The sequence below is a fragment of the Anopheles ziemanni genome, chromosome 2 (assembly GCF_943734765.1).
Source record: "Anopheles ziemanni chromosome 2, idAnoZiCoDA_A2_x.2, whole genome shotgun sequence".
In the NCBI taxonomy this organism is placed as follows: Eukaryota; Metazoa; Arthropoda; class Insecta; order Diptera; family Culicidae; genus Anopheles; species Anopheles ziemanni.
This window is the reverse complement of record NC_080705.1, coordinates 75738810-75758670: the sequence shown is the minus strand read 5'-3', so window position 1 is coordinate 75758670 and position 19861 is coordinate 75738810. Positions and strand designations below refer to the sequence as shown.

The following is a 19861-nucleotide window of genomic DNA, read 5'->3' as shown; positions in this document are numbered from 1 at the left end:
GCTGGACAGGATTCTGATCGATCTGCTTAATATGACGAGGGCACGTTGGATCACGTCCCATGCCCTGCGGCACTCAATGTCCAATCAAACCGCTCGAATACCGCACGTTGAATTGCCTGCCACGTCATCGTTCCCTGCGGTGGCAAGCGCAAGACGTGGATAGTAAAGAGTGGTGTCATCACCTCATCATAGACGTCCGACCAACGATGGCCATTGCATTGCGGACAATGGAGGCCATTTGTTGTTTCGTTGTTTCAATTAGAATGTTCCGGTGTGTCAGTCAGGACGAGCTGTGTGTTACCCGACACTGAAAGTACTCGACGTGTGTACTTACGTGTGTGTTATCTCCCCATGGAGAGAATATGATATTGTCGGCAACACAAACCAGCATAGCTTCCCTGGCATTGTATGCTACGGAAGAATGAAGTCTGCAGACAAATTTTAACCTTTCACCACCAGCTGGAAAAGCATTAGGGAAAGTTTAATTTTTCCTCTCCCACTGCTAACTGGCATCATGACCTTTCCCATAACGCCCATGACCTTTTGCGATGCCAATCGTTTTCCGGAAGCTCATTTCACTGCCATTCTTTCGGGGAGAGATTTTACTGACGCGCCCAGATTTTAACTCCCTTATCGTACAAACCCGAGCCATTCGAATCTGCTTCAGCAGAGCCGTAACCTCCGTTCCATATGTGTTTTTGATCCCCTATAGGCCAGAGGGAACCGATTGTGTCCCATAGCCGTGATGGGAGAAGGGCTGGGTGTGGGAAAGGAAATGTACAACTTTTTCTAATTAAAACTTATCCCACTGAAAGATGACCCCACGTTCGTTCGTTCGTTCGTTTGGTCGTTTGTGTTCGTTTGGTGCTGTTGTGTTCACGTTGCACAGTCCGTTGTCCCAGAACATGCCCTCATCGGATGTATGCAGAACAGAACAAAAACCTCAGCCAGATACACTCTCAGGGCAATGTGGCACCTCGGAAGCCTCCTACGTGTTCACTGGAGGCCATTTGCAGTAATGTTTGTTATGATAGATGGCAGTGCTTGGGATACATTTAACAAGAGTGCCCTTTTTTTTTATTCACTTCAAATCCTTTATGGCGAAAGTGCTCTACCAAGCCTTCGAGAGTTAAAATGATGATAATTTAGGAGATTTTCATTATCAAAATATTATCCGATTTTGATTCGATTTGTCAGTTTTTCTTTTGCCTTCTGACACATTTAAATAATTACCCTACCAGCTCATCGATTCTCATTCATTTTCTTTTTAATTTTAACTGGTTGTCAAACACTGTTATCTTAGAAATACGCCTTATGTAATACAATTATATTAAAAGGACTTCAACTAATCTAGTCATCAAAGACGAGATATGCTTATAATAATTTTGATTACTGTAGACCTTTCTTGGATTTCACCTGAATGGTGCAGTGTGGTCTGTGATTATTTTGCTGCAGTTTCATCCCTTCATAATAGACATACTCCAGAAAGAGACAAATGTCTGCACATGTTGACAAGCTACGCGAGACTGATGCTAACGTTCGTTTTAATTGCATTGAGGTCTACTTCCGGATTACTTTAAACTACCTTTGCTTTCCCTTCTCTTTGCAGGTGTTTGTAAATAACGAACAGGTGACGACGATCAGCGAGGGTGGCAGCTTCGGCGAGCTGGCCCTGATCTACGGTACGCCCCGTGCGGCCACCGTTCGTGCCAAAACCGACGTGAAGCTGTGGGGCATCGACCGGGACTCGTACCGCCGCATTCTGATGGGTTCGACGATCCGCAAGCGCAAGATGTACGAGGAGTTCCTGTCGCGTGTGTCCATTTTGGGTGCGTATATCAATTCCCCTTGACATTCCGTTTTTCACATATTTAATCGATTCTTTACGTTGTCGGATAATCTTGTAGAGAGTCTGGACAAATGGGAACGGCTCACTGTGGCCGATGCGCTGGAACCGGTCAGCTTCGAGGACAGCGAAACGATTGTGAAACAGGGTGAACCTGGTAATGACTTCTACATCATCGTCGAAGGATGCGCCACCGTTATGCAGAAACGGGGAGAGGTAAGAGGGAGTGGGTAGATCTTCATCTCAAACGTACTCTAATGCGCTTTCAATTTCATGATTTTAGAACGAAGAGGCAGCGGAAGTGGGACGGCTCGGACCGTCGGACTATTTTGGTGAGATTGCACTACTGCTCGATCGTCCCCGTGCCGCCACCGTCATCGCCCGCGGGCCGCTCAAGTGCGTCAAGCTCGATCGGGCCCGATTCGAGCGGGTGCTTGGCCTGTGCGCGGACATCCTGAAGCGAAACATCACGCAGTATAACAGCTTCGTTTCGCTGTCCGTTTAAGGAGGATGCAAGCCCCAGCTATCGCAGGCCGGCTTTCTTAGTCTGTAGGGTTCGCTTTGTTCGCTGCAAAACAAGTTTCGCCCGTCGACTAGCGACTCACATTTTTTCTTGTGCGGTAGTGAGCGATAACATGATTAACAAAATCAAAAAAGCAGTAGAAGCGACCCCATACTGTACGTCACAGCACTGGACGAGCGTGCTCTAGCAGCGTGTACCATTACTTCTACCGCTTGTGAAGAAACACGTCAGCAAAGGACAAAAACAAGAAGCCTATGGGTCCCGGGCTAAGCGGCCGTTTATAATCAATGCAATTCAGATAATGTTTTCACCATCAAAGCAGTGTATGGAGCTTTGTTTCTAACTACGTTTGGTAGCGACGTTTGGTAAGGTTGTCCCCAGGGTCACGAACATGGCCATCTGTTGCCCCCAATGCAAGCAAGCAACAAGCCCATGCCAAACACCGGTGTGAAGGCTGAGGACACGTCAGCATTGTGGCCAGATGTTTGGGTCGCGTGTGCATAGTTTACTTAACAGTAGTGGGATGGGTGGTGGTTGTAGAGCCAAACAAAAGAAGTAAAAAGGATGCAAAATGTAAGAGAGCGAGTGTCCAAAGGGAGACGAGAGAAGTGTTTTAGAAACACCACGATAGAAAAAATAGGGAAGGATGTAGTGTTATTAGTAGGCGACGACGTGCAAAATTTCGCTCGCAGCGCTTGGTAACGATCGGATCGAATGATGAGGGTAAAAGTTTTCAACCGCAAACATAAATGAAAAAAAAAATCGTCTTAATTAATGCAAACTGTCATCTCTATAAATTAACGGATAAAATTAGTTAACTATTTATAGCTGACAGAGCAGGCGTCGAGCGAGAAGGAAAGAGTAGGCCAAGGCAGAAAGGCAGCAAACATTTCAATTGGAGACGCTAGGTCAAAGGATGGCCCGCGTCCGGTGTACGTACATTATTGTATTACTTGCCGAGGTGTGAACGCGAAAGGGAATGGATCATAGTGATGGAAAGGAACCCCCCCGTAACCCAACGTAGGACAATTATTTATAAATTGATCAGTAGGGCTGCATCCGTGAACTGAAGAGATAGTGATGAACGAGAACAGCAAGGTATTAATAGGATGCAGAATCGGAATGTGTGACAGAAGTTCGATGATGGGGCCCTGTTTGCATTTTTAATCACACAATTGGCAAATTAAACTTGAAAGGATTAGACCGCCCACAACAATGTGGATGAGGGTGAGAAAACTTTGGACAAAAAAAAAACACAAAACAACAATTAAAGTTAGGAGTAGTGGTATCATGGAGAAAAATGTTGTCGGTTTGCAAGCACAATTATGAAAACAAACATTGAACCGAACACAGGTTAAGTGTGTAAAACTCCGGTTGACACACTAGCTGTTCGTACACAGGTATACATATTTCTCTCAACGTTTTTAACTGTTTGGTGTACAACTGTTTGAATGTAACAGCATGAGAGAACGTGGCCGGAACCCAAACCGGCCCTAACGTACCGCTCACCGCTCCGTCACTAATCGTTTTAAAATCGAACAAAAACAGTCGTTTTCTCAACGAGCGTCTGCCGATCATACGTTTCTTTACGATGATCGGGAGGGTTGGCCTTTTTCTGTGAAATCTTTTCTTCATAAATATCATATCACGCACGTTGCAAGGTTTTCGGAGAGCTTGTGAAGTTTCCTTTTCGAATCGTCGGGGAAAGGGTTCATATGAATGTTTCTCTAGTGGTAACGTACCCGATAAACGCGGGGAACGGAGTGTCCTTTTGTCATCAAGAAAAAAAAACACAAACAAACACACATACTTTACATACATATTCATGCATATTCATAGCCCGCGCATAGGTCATGCGACACAAAATCCTTAAAAGATGTGATGTTGCCTTGTGAGATGTTTTAATGTAAAAAAAACAAACAAACAAAAAAGCAAAGCAGGAAAATCCAAATAAAACCTAAAACGAAAATCGGACAATGATGTTGAGTGTTTGTCGGCCGAGACAGATCAAAAGTGATTAAGAGATCGACGAGGCGATGCTCTAAATGCGCGCAGTAAATATTTTCTCACTATCGACACCGAAGAACGGCTTCACGGTACACTCTTTCATGTGGGGTTTTCAGTTAAACTAATGTTTGTTTGATGCTTACACGCTGTTTCCTACGCGCGCGCCTGCGGAAACTAGTTTATAAGGGCTTTAATTAGATTAATTTTCTTTCCCGCTATTTTCGTTTTTAAGTTTTTAAGACGCATGAATGATGCTAGATGCAAACTAATGCTATGATAGTAGAGCTCTAGAGCAGGATGCATTACCCGTAGACAAGGCTGGACCTTTATTATTTTTTATATTTTTCTTCTAAACTGGATAACAGGGCGCAAACTAACGTATCAATAACACAGTTTTACCAATCTGCCCCCAAACAAACGATTCATTACTACACGCATAGGCGGATAGCGTTTTTAGAAAAGCGTAGAAAAACTCTAGGAAATACTTTTTGGATTCTCCAACTCTCTCTTCACGCACCGCAATCGTTCCACGTCCGTTGAAGTCGCTTTAGCTACTGTAGGGGACTGTCTTGTAATTTTCAATAGCAAAAAAGATGCGTGCAAAATAGACATCGTTTAAATCACTTCCGTTCTTGTGACTACTAAAACTCGATAAATGCCCGCTAAAGTAACTAGAGGGAAAATATGGAAGCTGGCGCGTTTCGGATCATCCAACTTTTTCATGATCATTTTTCGAGTATTTCTGCTAGAACTAGGAACCTAGCGGCTGCTGTAGGAAACGAAGGGTGGAGATGATTAGATATCGTTTCTATTTCTGTCTAAACATCCGCCAAGCCAAATCTTAAAGTAGTATTGAACTTCTTCCTCTCTTTCCCAAACGGTCGTAGTAAAAGGAACCACGTCGACAGGAGAATAAATATCGACAATGAAATTGCTTTCGTTTTTCCCTATACCATTTTTCTTTTCTCGTTTAGTGAATCATTGGTTTCGTTTTAACGTTATTTTGATTTATAAATTAACCTTTTTTGTTGTAGATCTTTTGACAAGTCTTTTACCGATCATCTGATTCACTAACAATCAATTGGCACCATTGTGAAACGTTGTTGAAATCGTATTTCAATCATTTCATTGTAGATTTGGTCTGAGGAAGACAGGGTTACAGTTCGTTGAAACGAGAAAAACGAGATCGAGGAAAGTCGTGAATGATTTTTCAAGTCTGTCTGTTTTCCTGGGAAAGTGCGCACTAGTAGAGAATGTAAAAGTATGTAAAATGGATGTAAAGAGTGGAATAAACCAATACAAACAGAAATCTGTTTCAATACAGGATATTTATCGCTCCTTCTTAAGTTTAACTGTTATCACAAAACTGTATCCGTCCTACAGCATCTTTTCGAACGTAATAACTTCAGCCCCAGGCGCCATTCGGAACACGGGGTTTCCTTGATCATCTTTGTAGTCTTCGAAACGCATCCGGTGAATTTCCTTCATTCCCACTTGAAGCATGATGCGGGCTGAGAACGGTCCCGTTGCGTCCACCGTCACGGAGTCGAAGGCTCGCTGGCTGCATTGCTTAGCCAGAGCAATCTGCTCTTCCATCAGCCGTCGACCGATCCCAAGACCCCGATAAGCCGGGTTCACCGCGAGGGCGTGCACGTTGTACGAAGGTCGAGAACCAAGCGCCCGCAGGGAGGCACGTTCGTAGAGCATCCCGAGAAATGCAACAATGTCGGCAAACTTGCGGGTTTCGATCGGAACGTTGAGAGCACTGTCCGTGGGACTACCGATCGAAATGCCCACCAGCTCGGTGGGATCCGCTCGAAGCCTAGCCACGATGACACCGTTGTGATCGAGAAAGGAAAGATAATTGTCCATATCGTCTGGTGTAATGGCAGGACCGTCCCGGTGGGAGAACGTCAGTGGTTCCTCGGGGCAGTAGTAATTTGCCAACGCGGCCCGGGCAGCTTCACGATCCGAACGCGTTGCAGTGACGTATTCGATGTCTCGACTGGACCGCATCGTACCAACAACTGAATGTGTGAGACAATGATGACCTACATTTTTCCGTTTTGAGGGGAGGGAAACGTGTACTAAAACCCCCATGTGTGGTGTGTGAGAGCACGAGCTTTTCATTATCGATCCATTGGAGGGGCTACCCAAGCTATAACTCTGTCTCGTGAACACGTGCTTTCTCGACAAGCTTTTCGGTCACGTTCCAACAAAAGCTCGGCGCACGAGAAACCTTCGAAAGCATTATCAATTTTCAAACATTTCGGCAGGTTCCTTTAAACATGTTTTTATTAGAAGACAAATAATTGATGGCTCTTTGGCTACCGTACGGCAACGTTGCGGCTTTTGGATGTGCCTCGCTCACCCTAAATATTAATCGTTGAATGATTATGTGCCATTCGCTTCGTGAAGAACATTCTGTAGTGTATTTTGACTACCATGAATTGAGAGTCGTAATTTTTTTATCAAAATATTTTTATTTGACATATTGCTAGCAGAACATCTCGTAACGTTCTGATGTCGATGCCTCATCTGGAATCCTATGGGAATATGGTTTTTAGAAGATATCAAACGTGTGGAAGCAGCTAGCAAAAAAGGATAACAAATTAGAGTGGCAAAAACCAACTCAGAATTATGGACATCCAAAGGTGCACGAAGAATAGAGAGCAACATACGCAAGCAAGAAGCAAGAGCGAATGCGAAAATGTGACCGAGAGATCCGAGCGCTGGCCGAAAATTTTAAATTGGGATCTGATATTCGTCTCAAAAGCGTGCTTGGGACGTTTTCCCCTTGTTTTACTGGACGCTTGATCTAACTAGTTTTTTGGAGGTCAACTACCTGGCCCGTCGGACCATCTAAGTTGGCATGATATCTTGAAGTTTTATAGCCTGTACGTAGATATCTTCGTCCCGTTTGATCACCACGATAAGCAATATCTACTCAGGAAGTCGGTGTCTATTGATTTCAAGTAATGCGTACGCATACACTCTGCCTAGTTGATATAAACCCATATTGATTTTGGTAGGTTTAACAAAATATATTGAACAGCTTGATCTCGATAATTTTTTGGTTGCCCTATTGTCAAGCAGACACCATTACCTGCAGGCAAGATGGAACCTATTCATAGTTTGTACATCTGAAATGATTAAAAGGACGTAAGGAGAAAGGGTAGGAGTAGTATTGAAATTTTCTCCCTCTTTTCGAAAAGTAGTGAAAGGAAACTGAACCACGTGTTCCCATGGAAAGCAGAGTACGGGTAACGAAATTGATTACTTGTTTAAAATATTTTTTTAATGTTTCATGTGCTTCAATACATTTATACTCCTTCTTGTGGTTGCTTTTATTAGCTCTTTAAATGATTAAAAATTAAATAAACGTTGAATGCCACGCATTTTTAGAACATTTTTTTTACAACTTACACAGCCTACTACTATATTAGTGCATGTTTGCTTCATGAGTTTCGTGGCAAGTATGGAATTGCCTGTCACCCACTATGTGCCATATCACAGCATCCTACAGCATCTTTTCGAAAGTAATAACTTCTGCCTCAGGCGCCATTCGAAAAACGGGGTTTCCTTGATCATCTTTGTAGTCTTCGAAACGCATCCGGTGAATTTCCTTCATTCCCACCTGAAGCATGATCCGGGCAGAGAACGGTCCCGTTGCGTCCACCGTCACGGAGTCGAAGGCTCGCTGGCTGCATTGCTTGGCCAGAGCAATCTGCTCCTCCATCAGCCGTCGACCGATCCCAAGGCCCCGATAAGCCGGATTCACCGCGAGGGCGTGCACGTTGTACGCAGGACGGGAACCAAGCGCCCGCAGGGAGGCACGTTCGTAGAGCAACCCGAGAAACGCAACAATGTCTGCAAACTTACGGGTTTCTATCGGAACGTTGAGGGCACTGTCCGTGGGACTACCGATCGAAATGCCCACCAGCTCGGTGGGATTCGATCGAAGCCTAGCCACGATTACACCGTTGTGATCGAGAAAGGAAAGATAGTTGTCCATATCGTCTGGCGTTACAGCGGCACCGTCCCGATGGGCGATCGTTAACGGTTCCTCGGGGTAGAAGAAAGTGGCCAACACATTCCGGACTGCTTCACGATCCGAGTCGTCTGCAATGACGTATTCGATGTCTGCACTGGAACGCATCGTACCCACAACCAGTGGCGGATCAAGGATATTGGAGGCCCTAGGCGGTAGGCATTTTGAGGCCCCCAAATAAAAAAAAAATGTATGTGTTTTTTTGGGATCAATCAAACTTGGAGCGCGAAGAGCTGTTTTTATTATTACCACATATTCTGTGTATATTCGTAATTTCTCAATATCACATCATCTCAAAGAAAATTTATACCACATACAATGGTATATTTCAGTATTACAAATAATCCTAAGCGATACCGGGAAGTTTAATAATAAACTTTATATTTAAAATTTCTTTATGAAATATGTTTTTTTTACCTTTTTCTTGCCAAGTCATCTATTATAGTTGCTAGCTTTTCTTCTCCAATTGTGCTTCGCAAAAAATTTTCACTCTTTTTAAAACTGAAAATGAACGTTCACCTGATGCGTTGGACATAGGTAATGTTAAAAATATCTTAATCAATATTTCTACGTTTGGAAAAGTACATAACATATTCCTAGCTATTTTATATATGTCCATTATATTTACATTTTTGTTATAATTAGTTCTAGTCTCATCTTCTCGTATTATTTGAGTAAAGTGTTTTAATTCTGCCTCTAATGTAGGGCCATCAATATCATTTTTATACATATTTTTTATGTATTCTAACGATCAAAAAAAGTTCTAAAAGGTTCTAAAGCTTCCTTGTATCTTTGCGCACGCGTGAATAGTTCTTGTCTTCATCACGAAATGTCTGTAAAAATTGATCTAGCAATTTAAGTTACATCGAACCTTTAAATAATTCACATTCTACAGATTGTAGCGATTTGCTAGTAGCATTGAATCGCTGCAAAGTATTGTTCCAGAGAATGATCATTAGGATTGTTTCATATTTTTCCATTTTTGATATTAATGATTTTGCTTCTGTTTTTGTAACATTGTTTTCGTCTTCTGAATTTACAATTACTTACATAATATGTGATATGTTTTGTTTGTGAGAGCAGCTTGAAAAAAAAATTTAGGCACAATCGCTGCTTCGAGGCCCCCTATCAGCTCGAGGCCCCCCGCGGCCGCTTACTTTGCGTACCGCTTGATCCGCCCCTGCCCACAACTGAATACATGAGCCTATTTTTGACCTTAATTTCCCCATATCTAATCACTGTTTTAAGGGGGTGGAAACGTGTGCTCAGATATGCAAATGGGGTGTGGGACCATGCGCTTTTCATTTACATTACAATCGAGGTTGAATGGCGTCGCATTCTCACACGATCGTGTTGCGTTCACATGTTTAACATTTGTCTGGTTTAATTCGAAGCTTTTTAGAATGCCTGACGTAAAAATGTATCTGCAGTATTGAAGATCACCATTTCAGTTAAGTTTTCAAACAATGATCTACATTTTGCTGAACATGTTTTAAATGGATTAATTAAAGATGAGTCTCTAAGGTCTAAGGAACGAACACTTAAACCAAAACCATTCAATAAATTCAAACCTATTTGATTCTTTTCATTCTTTGTTTATTGTAGACATTGGCTTTTTCGCAGCATCTTAAAGTGGAATTTCCACTTAAAGCGGAAACTGTGTATCCTCGGAATGCGCAACGGGCACTGGACCGTCCACCGCCGGAATCGTAATACCACCGGCATCGTGCACCACCGAATCGGCACTTTCCGGTGGTAAAAAGCAATCGAGCGAAATCTCCGGCACATTTTTCACCTCCGTCCGTGACACGCTTCGTGGCGACGCGTGTGATTCCTGTTCGTGTCGATCGTTCTCACGCTCATCTCCCACGATCAGTCCCGCGTCGTGCTCGGCCACATGGCGCCGTAGGTTTTGGGCGTTGATTGACGCGTAGCTACACAGCCGACACTTGAGCCGCTCGTACTCCTGCGGATGACGGCGCTGGATGTGCTGCTTAAGGACAGTCGGTTGGACCGTGTTGAAACCGCACGTGCGACACTTGTATAGTTTTTCCCTCTGGTGGCGGCGCTTGTGATAGTGCAGTGCGCTCGGATCGGCCGTCTGGAACGAGCAGCTTTGGCATGCGAGGGGTTTCACTCCGGAATGCTGGCGCATGTGGATCTGTGAGGGAAAGGAGAAAGATAAATTTGTAAGAGCAAGCCTCCAAACACGAGATCTCCTTGGAATTATGACTCACATTAAGGGTGACCTTCCGTGCGCATTTGTATCCACAAACGTTGCAAATGAACGGTTTGATCTTCAAGTGAACCGTTTGGACGTGCTTCGAGAGGATTTTTGCGTTGGCAAACATGCGCTTGCACAACTTACACAGACGACTGGAGCTGGTTCGCCGTTTGACCGGACGTTTTGGTTTGGGTTCCCTAGTTTTCGGTGCTAGTTTCACCTCCCTCGGTTCGCATGCCATCTCCTCCTCCTCCTGGACGACATCCAGTGCCATGTGGTGACCCTTTTTTCGGTGCAGCGCTTCATGGACCGACCGTTGGGCGTTGTTGGCAAACCGTTGGCTGCAAATGCGACATCGAATTTCACGCATCGACCTGGGGCGATGGGTCTGAAGGTGATTAAATACGTGCACGACGTACCCGAACCGTTTGTCGCACACTGGACACTGCATCATTCCTAGGTCGATCTGATGGTTGTGCCACAGGTGTAGCAGACATGGCTTCCACGAGTCGAACCTCTGCTCACACTGCGTGCATTTGAAGCTGAACCGCTTCCTTTTTCCACCGCTAGCCACATTCGATGGCCCCGGTTCGTTGTCCTCCGTATGGCATTGAAGGTGCCGTTCTCGTGCCCCGCTCGTCACAAACTTGTACTGGCAGCCTTTGCGGGAGCATTTGTGGTATAGCTCGGATTTGAACTTTGCCATCAAAGATTTTAGCGTGATCGAGCGTAAATAATTTTCGAACTCCCCCGGCCGATCCGCTTGCTCCGGTTCGTACTCCGAAGAGGAAAGGCTGTATGAACGGCCTCGCGTTCGTCGGGAGTCTGGCGAAGAAACGTACTGGGTGCTGGATGACATTTCCGAAACCATGCCCGACGAAACGCCGTCGATCGAGTCGTTGTCGGAACCTTCGACGGACACGTTCGTGTCGGTCGATCCGTCGGAATGATCATCCGACGAGTAATCGGCCCCGGAGTCACGTGCTTCTTCATCCCGATAGCCATGCTCTTCAAACATATGCCGCTTGGTTTCGCGCATCGTATCGAAACACTCGACCCCGCACATACCGCAAACGTACTTTTGCTGCACATCCGGTAAAGCCTTGGATTCTCGTTTTGATATTGCACGCAGTGACCCATCGCCCGCCACTTCGTGATGCAGGAGAAAGTGAATGATCAGCTCGCGCATTGTGGGCACAATGGCGTGACAAAGTTTGCACTGCTGCGGTTCATTTCCGGCCTGTTCTGGTCCTCGCGGTGGGCTTAGCTCGTCGTCTACATTTGCTTCACCATCCGTCGCGTACGGACTGTACGCGATCACGTCGTCCAGCTCATTGTCCGTTGCGTACGGGCTGTACGCGATCACGTCGTCCAGCTCATCGTCCTGAAGAAGAATAAAGACAAGTTTGTTTGTTTGACTAATTCAAACTGGATTCTGCGACTGCACAATTTACCGATGATGTTGATGAATGCATTTAATCGGTATGAAAGTGGATGTTTCCTAAAATAGTAGATTGATTTGTTTACTTTTGGCTTTCGGCGTTTTCGTTTGATTTGTTTACTGATTTTACAGCAGTTCAGTGTTGCCAAGATGGCTGCATTTTCATTTCTATTTTCTTACTACATTAAGCGATTACTCCAAATAACATAAAACAAATGAGTTTAAAGAAAAGAAGAAATGCTCATGGCTATCCGCTTAATTTTCTTTATTGTAAATAGACGTTTTTTCTTTGCAAAACTAAAAGAAATTAATTCTTGCTCGAATTCGGTTGAAGCCCGGTTGTCAAAGTTTCGAGTAGGCAGCCAAGGCTATGTAATTTGAAAACTGCAGGTTGCTTTACATGAACGTATACAAAATAGTACGTTTACAATAGTTTGTACCTGTTTTAATTACTAATGGGCCTTGCTCTAAAAATAATATTTTGTGTGGCACTGCTTAAACCATTGCATGAATGGTAGATTCGTGGATTTCCACAAATTATTGTTAATTATCGTGTATAATTTTGAGGCAACCTTCAGTTTACGACAGGCCTTGATTTTGACAATACCGAGGATTGACAACAATGTCTAGTCCGTAAAGCGTTTATGACGGTGTGCTATTATACAAGTTGCAAAATTAGTGGTGCGAATTCTTTCCGGCGTGATATTTTCGTGCTGGAAAGACATTTCCTGGCTCTCCGGTTGATTCGCCGTGCCCTGAGGCCAGCAGTGCCAGCGATAAATCCAAGGCCGACCTGAGATAACAAATCCATCTCGAGAAAACCGCTCCATTCCTGCAGCAGGCATCAAAACAATCGGTTAGCATAGGTTTCCTTCGCAGTGAGTCTGTTTAGTTCGGAAAAGAAGTCCGATCCAAGGATCGCCATAGCCCTTTGCCGTCGTTGTCGCTGTCGTAGGTCCACAAAGCTAGTAAACAATGGCCTCACCGTTAGAGCATTTTGTTAACCATGTCCGTGCACAAAGTAGCGCAGGTGAGTGGTATTATGCACCAGGCGGGTCGCCGGAAACATTCACCAAAGTGGCATATTCTCGGTTTTAGGAAATTTTCGCGAACTGGCAGAATATTTAGTCGAGTCGAGCGAGCTGGTCACAAAGAACGGCAACATCTTGGACAACGTCCTGGAAACGTTAGACGTGCAACAGCACTCGCTCGGAGTGTTGTTTGTGCTAGCAGCCAAATTTAACGATTCGAGTGTATGTTACCGAAATGAGTTTTATTGGAACATTTTTTAATACTCCTTGGTCTTTCCATGCGCAGAATGTAGACGAAACAGAGAACGTCCTGCGAAGCGTACGGGAATTTATCACGCTTTGTAATGGCGAGCAGGTTCGACATGCACCACAAGTTTGTAAGTTGGATGCCATGGTGGTCTTTTCGTAGTTGTATGTTCAATGATCTACATAACAAAATACCTTCCTTTCACCGTAGACTATGAGCTCTGCCATCACCTCACGAACGCGTTGGTGAAAACCAAACAGCACATCATCCAGGGCATCCACGTGCTGGCGCAGGCGGTCGAAAAGATCCGCCTGTTCAACAGCCAGCTCACGCCTATCCATGCCGACCTCTGCCAGCTGTGCCTGTGCGCGAAGGTGTTCAATCCGGCGATACGGGTGCTGGACATCGACATCACCGCGATCGCCACCACCGACGACAACAATGCGGACACGAAGTACTTCCTACTGTACTACTACTACGGTGGCATGATCTACGCCGCGGTCAAAAACTACGAGCGGGCGCTGTACTTTTTCGAGGTGGCCGTCTCGACGCCCGCCCTGGCGATGTCGCACATTATGCTCGAGTCGTACAAGAAGTACATCCTGGTGGCGCTCATCCTGCACGGCAAGGTGCTCCCGATACCGAAGTACTCGTCGCAGGTGATCACACGGTTTATGAAGCCGCTGAGCCATGCGTACCACGACCTTTCTACCGCTTACAATACCTCGTCTAGCGACGAGGTGCGCAACGTGGTCAACAAGTTTCGCGACGTGTTTCTGCGCGACACCAACATGGGCCTGGTGAAGCAGGTGGTCGCCTCGCTGTACAAGAAGAACATACAGCGGCTGACGAAAACCTTCCTCACGCTCTCGTTGGCGGACGTGGCCAGCCGGGTGCAGCTCAGTGGACCGGCCGAGGCGGAAAAGTATATTCTCAATATGGTAAGAAGGCGTTAAGGGCGGAAAACGGGAACAGATAACAAACCATCTGCTTGTGCATTGTGCAGATCAAATCGGGAGAAATCTTTGCCAGCATCAACCAGAAGGACGGTATGGTCGTGTTTAAGGATGACCCGGAACAGTACAATAATCAGGAGATGTTCGACAAGGTGCAGGCAGAGATTGGTTCTGTGATGGAGCTGAACAAGCAGGTCCTTAAGATGGACGAGGAAATAATGCTCAACCCAGTGGTATGTAAAAAAAATGGGATGGGGATGTCTGCTTTCTTTCAATATTCAAACCGTTTTTCTCCTTTCCGACAGTTTGTTAAAAAATCGTTCGGCAATCAAGAAGACGACGGTATCGGCTGTACTTCGAAAGCATTCAGCGGGTAAGTGAGGAAGTCATTTGAGAGGTATGGAAATAATATTAGGTAGTGTTTTTCGAGCCTTCAAAGAATTGGTTTGGATTTTTATGATGAAGTTTGTATTTATGTGTTTGTTTTGCCTTTTTTGTATAGCCGCCCAAAAATCGCACACTTTTTCAATGCATTTTTCTATCTCCCTCCCATTGCAGTGATCCAACTGAGTAAATTTGTTAACGTTTGAAAAAGAAACAAAATCAAAGAGCGATACTAGAGGAAAGATGTAAAACAACGGTATAAGAAAAACGCGGACAAACAAAAAAAAAAAAAAACAGAAGAAGCAAAGGACTCGTGCGCATCCCATCGAATTGAACAGATATCTCAGCACTGATCTAAACCCCCGGGTGACCACCGCAATGTGGATGTGTGGCCGGCAGCAACCGGGTTACATCATTCTCGCTGTCGATGAAAGTTTAACGGCACGTGGTCCCCATTCTAGGCGCCCCCCAAAAGTTCCCTTCCAACAATGTCGTAACTCTCTAATTGAAATGCGTCGATGTTATCGAGAAATAAGCATCGAAGGAAGGCAACCGGCGGTCGGATGTTTGAAATGATCGACACGAAATAAACGATGGAACGGATGAGAAAAAAGCATGCAAAATACGAAAAAAAGACATCGAGTCTGTTTCTTTAATTCGAAATCGAACGATCCTCGCCACGAGGGTCCCGAGAGAACTGGCACGAAATGTATTTTCAGATGACAAAACACGCACCTCAAGCCGCGAATGGTATGTTGTAAAGAGTTTTGTTTTGAAATTCAATGATATGGTTGATTTGTTTTATTTTGTTCATTTCAGTTTTTTTCCATCTTTTAATTTCATTCAAACGGGTTTCGTAAAGTCATCGTTTTCCATTTTTTTTCTTCTCCATTACTTACTGGCAATCCGCAGGGCATAACACTATAATCACGTTTCCTGCTTGCTCTCAAACGTTTGCTGTCTCCTACATGTTTGGTTGTTGTTTGTAAGTTTTAGCAGTTTTCTCTTTGCACCTTCCATTTCTGCACTAGTATTCCTTTTCCTTTCTGTTTAATTGTAGTTTTGGAATTATTTTAATGTTTTAAACTCACCTTCATTTACTCTAACTCCCATCCTCCCCCCTCGCTGTTCTCGCGTTGGTTTGAGTTTCTTTTGAATTTATTTTTAATTAATTACTGTCCTTCCCAGCACTTACTAGTATGAACGGTTATTGATTTTTTGTTGTTTTCGCTAATCGTTATATCATCGAGAGATTATCTTAAATTCCATGTTTTGCTTACCTCCGGCCCGTTCTCGTTCGGTTTGATTTGAAGTGTCACAGAAATCAACATACATAGTGGATATTTGCTCGTTACTTTTCCCCCCTCGCCTTAGTTTGATCAGGGTTTTCTTTTGTCCCGGTTTAGTGAAAGTTTTTATTTTCCCCCTCCACTTATCCTTTTCCTCCCACCCAATCACTCCTTCGCAGCTTTGAAAAAGAGTAAACGTCGCACATCCAGTTTTACTTTTGCTGATTTGACGATAGTTTCCTTTCTGTTGGAGGTAGTATTAATTAAATCAATCAAAGAAAGCATATTCTTTCTTAGCTTGCATTACGGAGACTACCGTCGCCATATGCTCTACAAATGATCGACCAAAGTTTTGGATGAAGTTTTGAAATCTAAGAACAATATCCATTCGTTTCCTTCAATCCATTTAAGTACCTCCATTTAACCGTTTCGTTTAGGGTTTGCCATTACCATCTTTTGTTGCACCATTTCTCCGAACGCGAACCATTACTTTCCTCTTGTTTTACATACAAATCTACTATCTCGTGTTTACTACTATTTCACATGTTCTACTTCCACTCATTCCACTTTTTTTCTAGCGATTTCTATCTCTTATTATCAACTTTACCATGCCTTTACTAATCCCTCATCCTCATCCGCCCTTTTATTGTCATGAAGTCTTGAATTCGTCGATATTTTTTGTCTCTCAAACACTTTTAGCTGAAACTGTTCCGGAAGGTGCACTGGCTCTGTTCAACTGTGTATTGACCATCGACCGCAATGTGTAATGTTTTGTGTGTGTTATTTCCCATTGTATCCTTACATAAATCACGCTCAGGTGTGTGTTTTTTTTTTCAAAACTGTTGGGTACAAGATTACCGTTAGGTTGAATTTACAACCGTTTTGTTTTTTTCGGGGAGAAAAGTTATTGTTTTAGAAAGAAGAATGTCTCTATTGCTACTTATCGGATGTGATTTGGTTTTTCGTTCTGCCCCTCTTCGCAGCAGAATATTTTTTAACTATTACTTGAGAGTGTCGAGAACAAACTGGACTCTTGTGTTGTTTTGCTGGATAGGTTTTTGCTTTGGCAGGGAACGGGATGTAACCTTTCGAACGGTTCTGTCTACGTCGTGCAGATTTCACTTCTACGATTCAAGATTCAATACAAGAACGTGAGGAATATAATATTTGTGACTCATTGTCTTGCGCCGTAACGATGTGATTTTCTTGCTCAACTCTCTCTCTCTCCGCAGGGATTCGGGATCGATGACAATTGTAGATGGAAACGTGAATGCACGTCACACGTGCCGTTCAATTCTCGTTTGATTGACTAGATTGAAAAGACTAGACCATCTATAACTATTTACACACCAGAACGTTTGTCGAAGTCGTTCTTTAAAATTTACCGAAAAAAGATCAGTATTTAACATACGGACTAACGGTACGGAAAGGAAAGGTGGTCAGACGGTTATCCTGTCGATCGTGGGAGCTTTCAATGCCCCGTCAGTTTTAACAAGTGTTTCATTAAATACTGCTGTTCTGCTGCATCTTAACATGTGTCCTAGTGCTCTTTTCTTTACAATCTTACATTCGATTTCCGATTCCGGCTAAGGATAAAGCAAGGACAAGACATGCCCGTTTCTTGTTTTCCGTTTGAATTAAATAGAGACTTCCCAAACACTAAACGATTATACGATTCACCTTAAACAACCCATAAAGGTGCTAATGGGGACGCATGGGGTTTCGAAATAAACTTAACGTGAACACAACGTATGCATATGCACCGCATATGTTTTCCTCCGCGGGTCGTCGTCTTTGGCAGTAATGGTTGTGTGAAAAGTATTTACTCGTGGTCGTGGAAAACGTTTCGTTTCCTTTGTTGGACTAAACACCGCTAGTGAAAATGGACAGTGTTAAAGGTTAGCCAAGGGGGGGGCACCCAAAGCTAAGGGTGGAAGGAAAGTTTGCGTCCACGGTAAACCACCCACCGAAATAACACTGAAACATTGAACGTATTGGCAGTTTGAATGTTGTTTTTACGTTTTTTTTGGTAGTGACCGTTTTGATTTTGATTTCATAATTTTCATTGTTGCTCGCCTTTAATTTTTTTGGTTCATAAATAATCACTTTCTGTGCGGAGTAATAAACGCAAAAATAAAATTTCTTTTTTTTTGTCATTTGCGCTGGCAGTAGTTTTGTTCGATAAATTACTCGCGCTTCCGCCGGACACGGTTGGGACTAGTGAACACTAATATAATCATGTCGCCTTGGCCACCCGGGCTTTTGCCCCTAGTTATACTCTAATTTGCCAATCATAGAATTTGCATGCCGGAACTCTACTGCATATGCGCTCCCCCCGGGTGGAACAAACCGATGAATGCCACGGCTTTCAGAGTGTTTGGAATTTAATCGTTAATTTATGCTAATTGAGACACAGAAATCACCCTATTCCCGTGTTTTGCCACTCTTTTATTTACACCTCCCCCTCCATGATTCCGTTATCCATTTCCAACACATCGTGTCCTTACACCGTTAGCGAATATCTTTAGTTTTGGTCCGTTTAGAGGAAAAACATACGTCCAGGAAAGGGGCAGCGAATGGAGAGTGTCCCTTGGTGGTGGATAAAAAGTGACAAACCGTTACGCTGCCAGCGAGTCTTCAATTTTGCTCCCATCCTGCTCAATGCGTTTGCATGCAGGAGTTCGGGTTCGGTTGATAACAAATGCACAAGCGCAAACCCCCTAATGCTGGTGGAACATGGGTTTTGTTTTTCTAAATGTTTTCTCGTTCTAAATTTTAAACTTAACTCCAACCCTATCTGCTATCCTCCCCCAACATTTGCCCTCCAGCCTCCAGCTACATTCAAAGAGTGTTTTTCTTGCTTTAAATCTGGTTGCACGGTTAAATTCTATATTCAATTTAAGTTTTAGTTTTAAAAGTCTTCCACGCGGCTTGTCACGCTTTAGTTTAATGTTTGATTTAATTCGATTTTATAATCGTGGTTTTGCTACTTTTGAACATTTTCGGAACTACGATTTTCCAAGTTTTATAACTGCTTCTATAACCCCTTCTGCCTTCCCTTCTTAATGCTATTGAACTCGATCGATTCAGTGTTGAACATGTGTTTTATAGATCTGCTTGCTTTCTTCTAGAGTTTCCTTTTTTGTTTTGTTTTAAATAGTATTACTTTACATCCATATTAAATTCAACCATGGTTTTTTTTCCTTTAATCTTTCACTGTCAACGATTTCATTAACGGTTTTCCATTCACTAATTTATTCACTATCTTTTTTACCGATCCCGATGCTCTTCCTCCGTAGAAATGAGGCGCATTTTTCCCCTTCCCGCCTTGAAAGCTCTCTGAAACGGTCCTCTGCACTGGCACGGGGGTCCAGTAAGAAAGGGAAAGGTACAGCGAAAGAGTCCGGCCAGTTTCCTTTCGCCCAGTGTTGGCGGTTTTGATCAGTTTTCCACCGGAAAAAAGCAGCACGAAGGTCGTTGCGGTTTGGCATGTTTCGTTTTTAATCTCCCCTCCACCCCTATCCCCCTCCAGTGACTCTGCTGTCGTACTTGAAGTAATACTAAAACGTAGTACAATAGTAGGTGCCAGTTCCGTGCGTAGTCAGCTCGCATGGATTGATTGATTTCTCACGCGAGTACAATTCGCCGGTGCACACAGCAGAAGATTGTTCCGTTCCCCGACGGCCCTCCTCACGCTCCCTCCCTCCCTCCCAACCCCACAAATGGTCTAGTAAAAACTGGTAGAATTTGAATTACTAACACTTTGTTCCTAAGTTTTTTTTTTGTAATGATTATAAGTTCGCTAGCTGGTTCTACGGTCCTAGAAGTAATGGTAGTAGTTAGTAGTAGTTGGTAGTAGTTT

The 19861-nt window shown here is 43.8% G+C and overlaps 5 protein-coding genes across 6 annotated transcripts in view; 2 read left to right on the top strand and 3 right to left on the bottom strand.

The window, feature by feature from the left end:
- LOC131282469 (cAMP-dependent protein kinase type I regulatory subunit) overlaps positions 1-2935 on the top strand; it is a 36367-nt gene extending 33432 nt beyond the window's left edge. For both annotated transcript variants that reach the window (XM_058311946.1, XM_058311945.1), the window contains exons 3-5: positions 1610-1829; positions 1908-2062; positions 2130-2935. In XM_058311946.1, the coding sequence (XP_058167929.1) occupies positions 1610-1829; positions 1908-2062; positions 2130-2351 (597 nt within the window). In that variant the 3' untranslated portion in view covers positions 2352-2935. The remainder of the gene's footprint in view (positions 1-1609; positions 1830-1907; positions 2063-2129) is intronic.
- Positions 2936-5753: 2818 nt separating this feature from the next.
- LOC131294361 (uncharacterized) lies at positions 5754-6392 on the bottom strand. Its single transcript, XM_058322408.1, has one exon. The coding sequence runs from the start codon at positions 6390-6392 to the stop codon at positions 5754-5756; it is 639 nt and encodes a 212-aa protein (XP_058178391.1).
- A 1504-nt stretch (positions 6393-7896) lies between these two features.
- LOC131294359 (arylalkylamine N-acetyltransferase 1-like) lies at positions 7897-8535 on the bottom strand. Its single transcript, XM_058322407.1, has one exon. It carries the CDS (start codon positions 8533-8535, stop codon positions 7897-7899), a length of 639 nt encoding a protein of 212 aa, XP_058178390.1.
- Positions 8536-10072: 1537 nt separating this feature from the next.
- LOC131288606 (zinc finger protein 433) lies at positions 10073-12193 on the bottom strand. Its single transcript, XM_058317757.1, has 3 exons — positions 12106-12193; positions 10665-12035; positions 10073-10588 (listed from the first exon to the last, which is right to left on the bottom strand). Exons 1-3 carry the CDS (start codon positions 12124-12126, stop codon positions 10073-10075), a joined length of 1908 nt encoding a protein of 635 aa, XP_058173740.1. The 5' UTR covers positions 12127-12193.
- Positions 12194-12740: 547 nt separating this feature from the next.
- On the top strand, positions 12741-15003 carry LOC131293072 (COP9 signalosome complex subunit 3). Its single transcript, XM_058321155.1, has 7 exons — positions 12741-13122; positions 13191-13345; positions 13410-13500; positions 13581-14311; positions 14377-14559; positions 14632-14699; positions 14885-15003. Exons 1-7 carry the CDS (start codon positions 13068-13070, stop codon positions 14898-14900), a joined length of 1299 nt encoding a protein of 432 aa, XP_058177138.1. The 5' UTR covers positions 12741-13067; the 3' UTR covers positions 14901-15003.
- The last annotated feature ends 4858 nt before the right edge of the window (positions 15004-19861 follow it).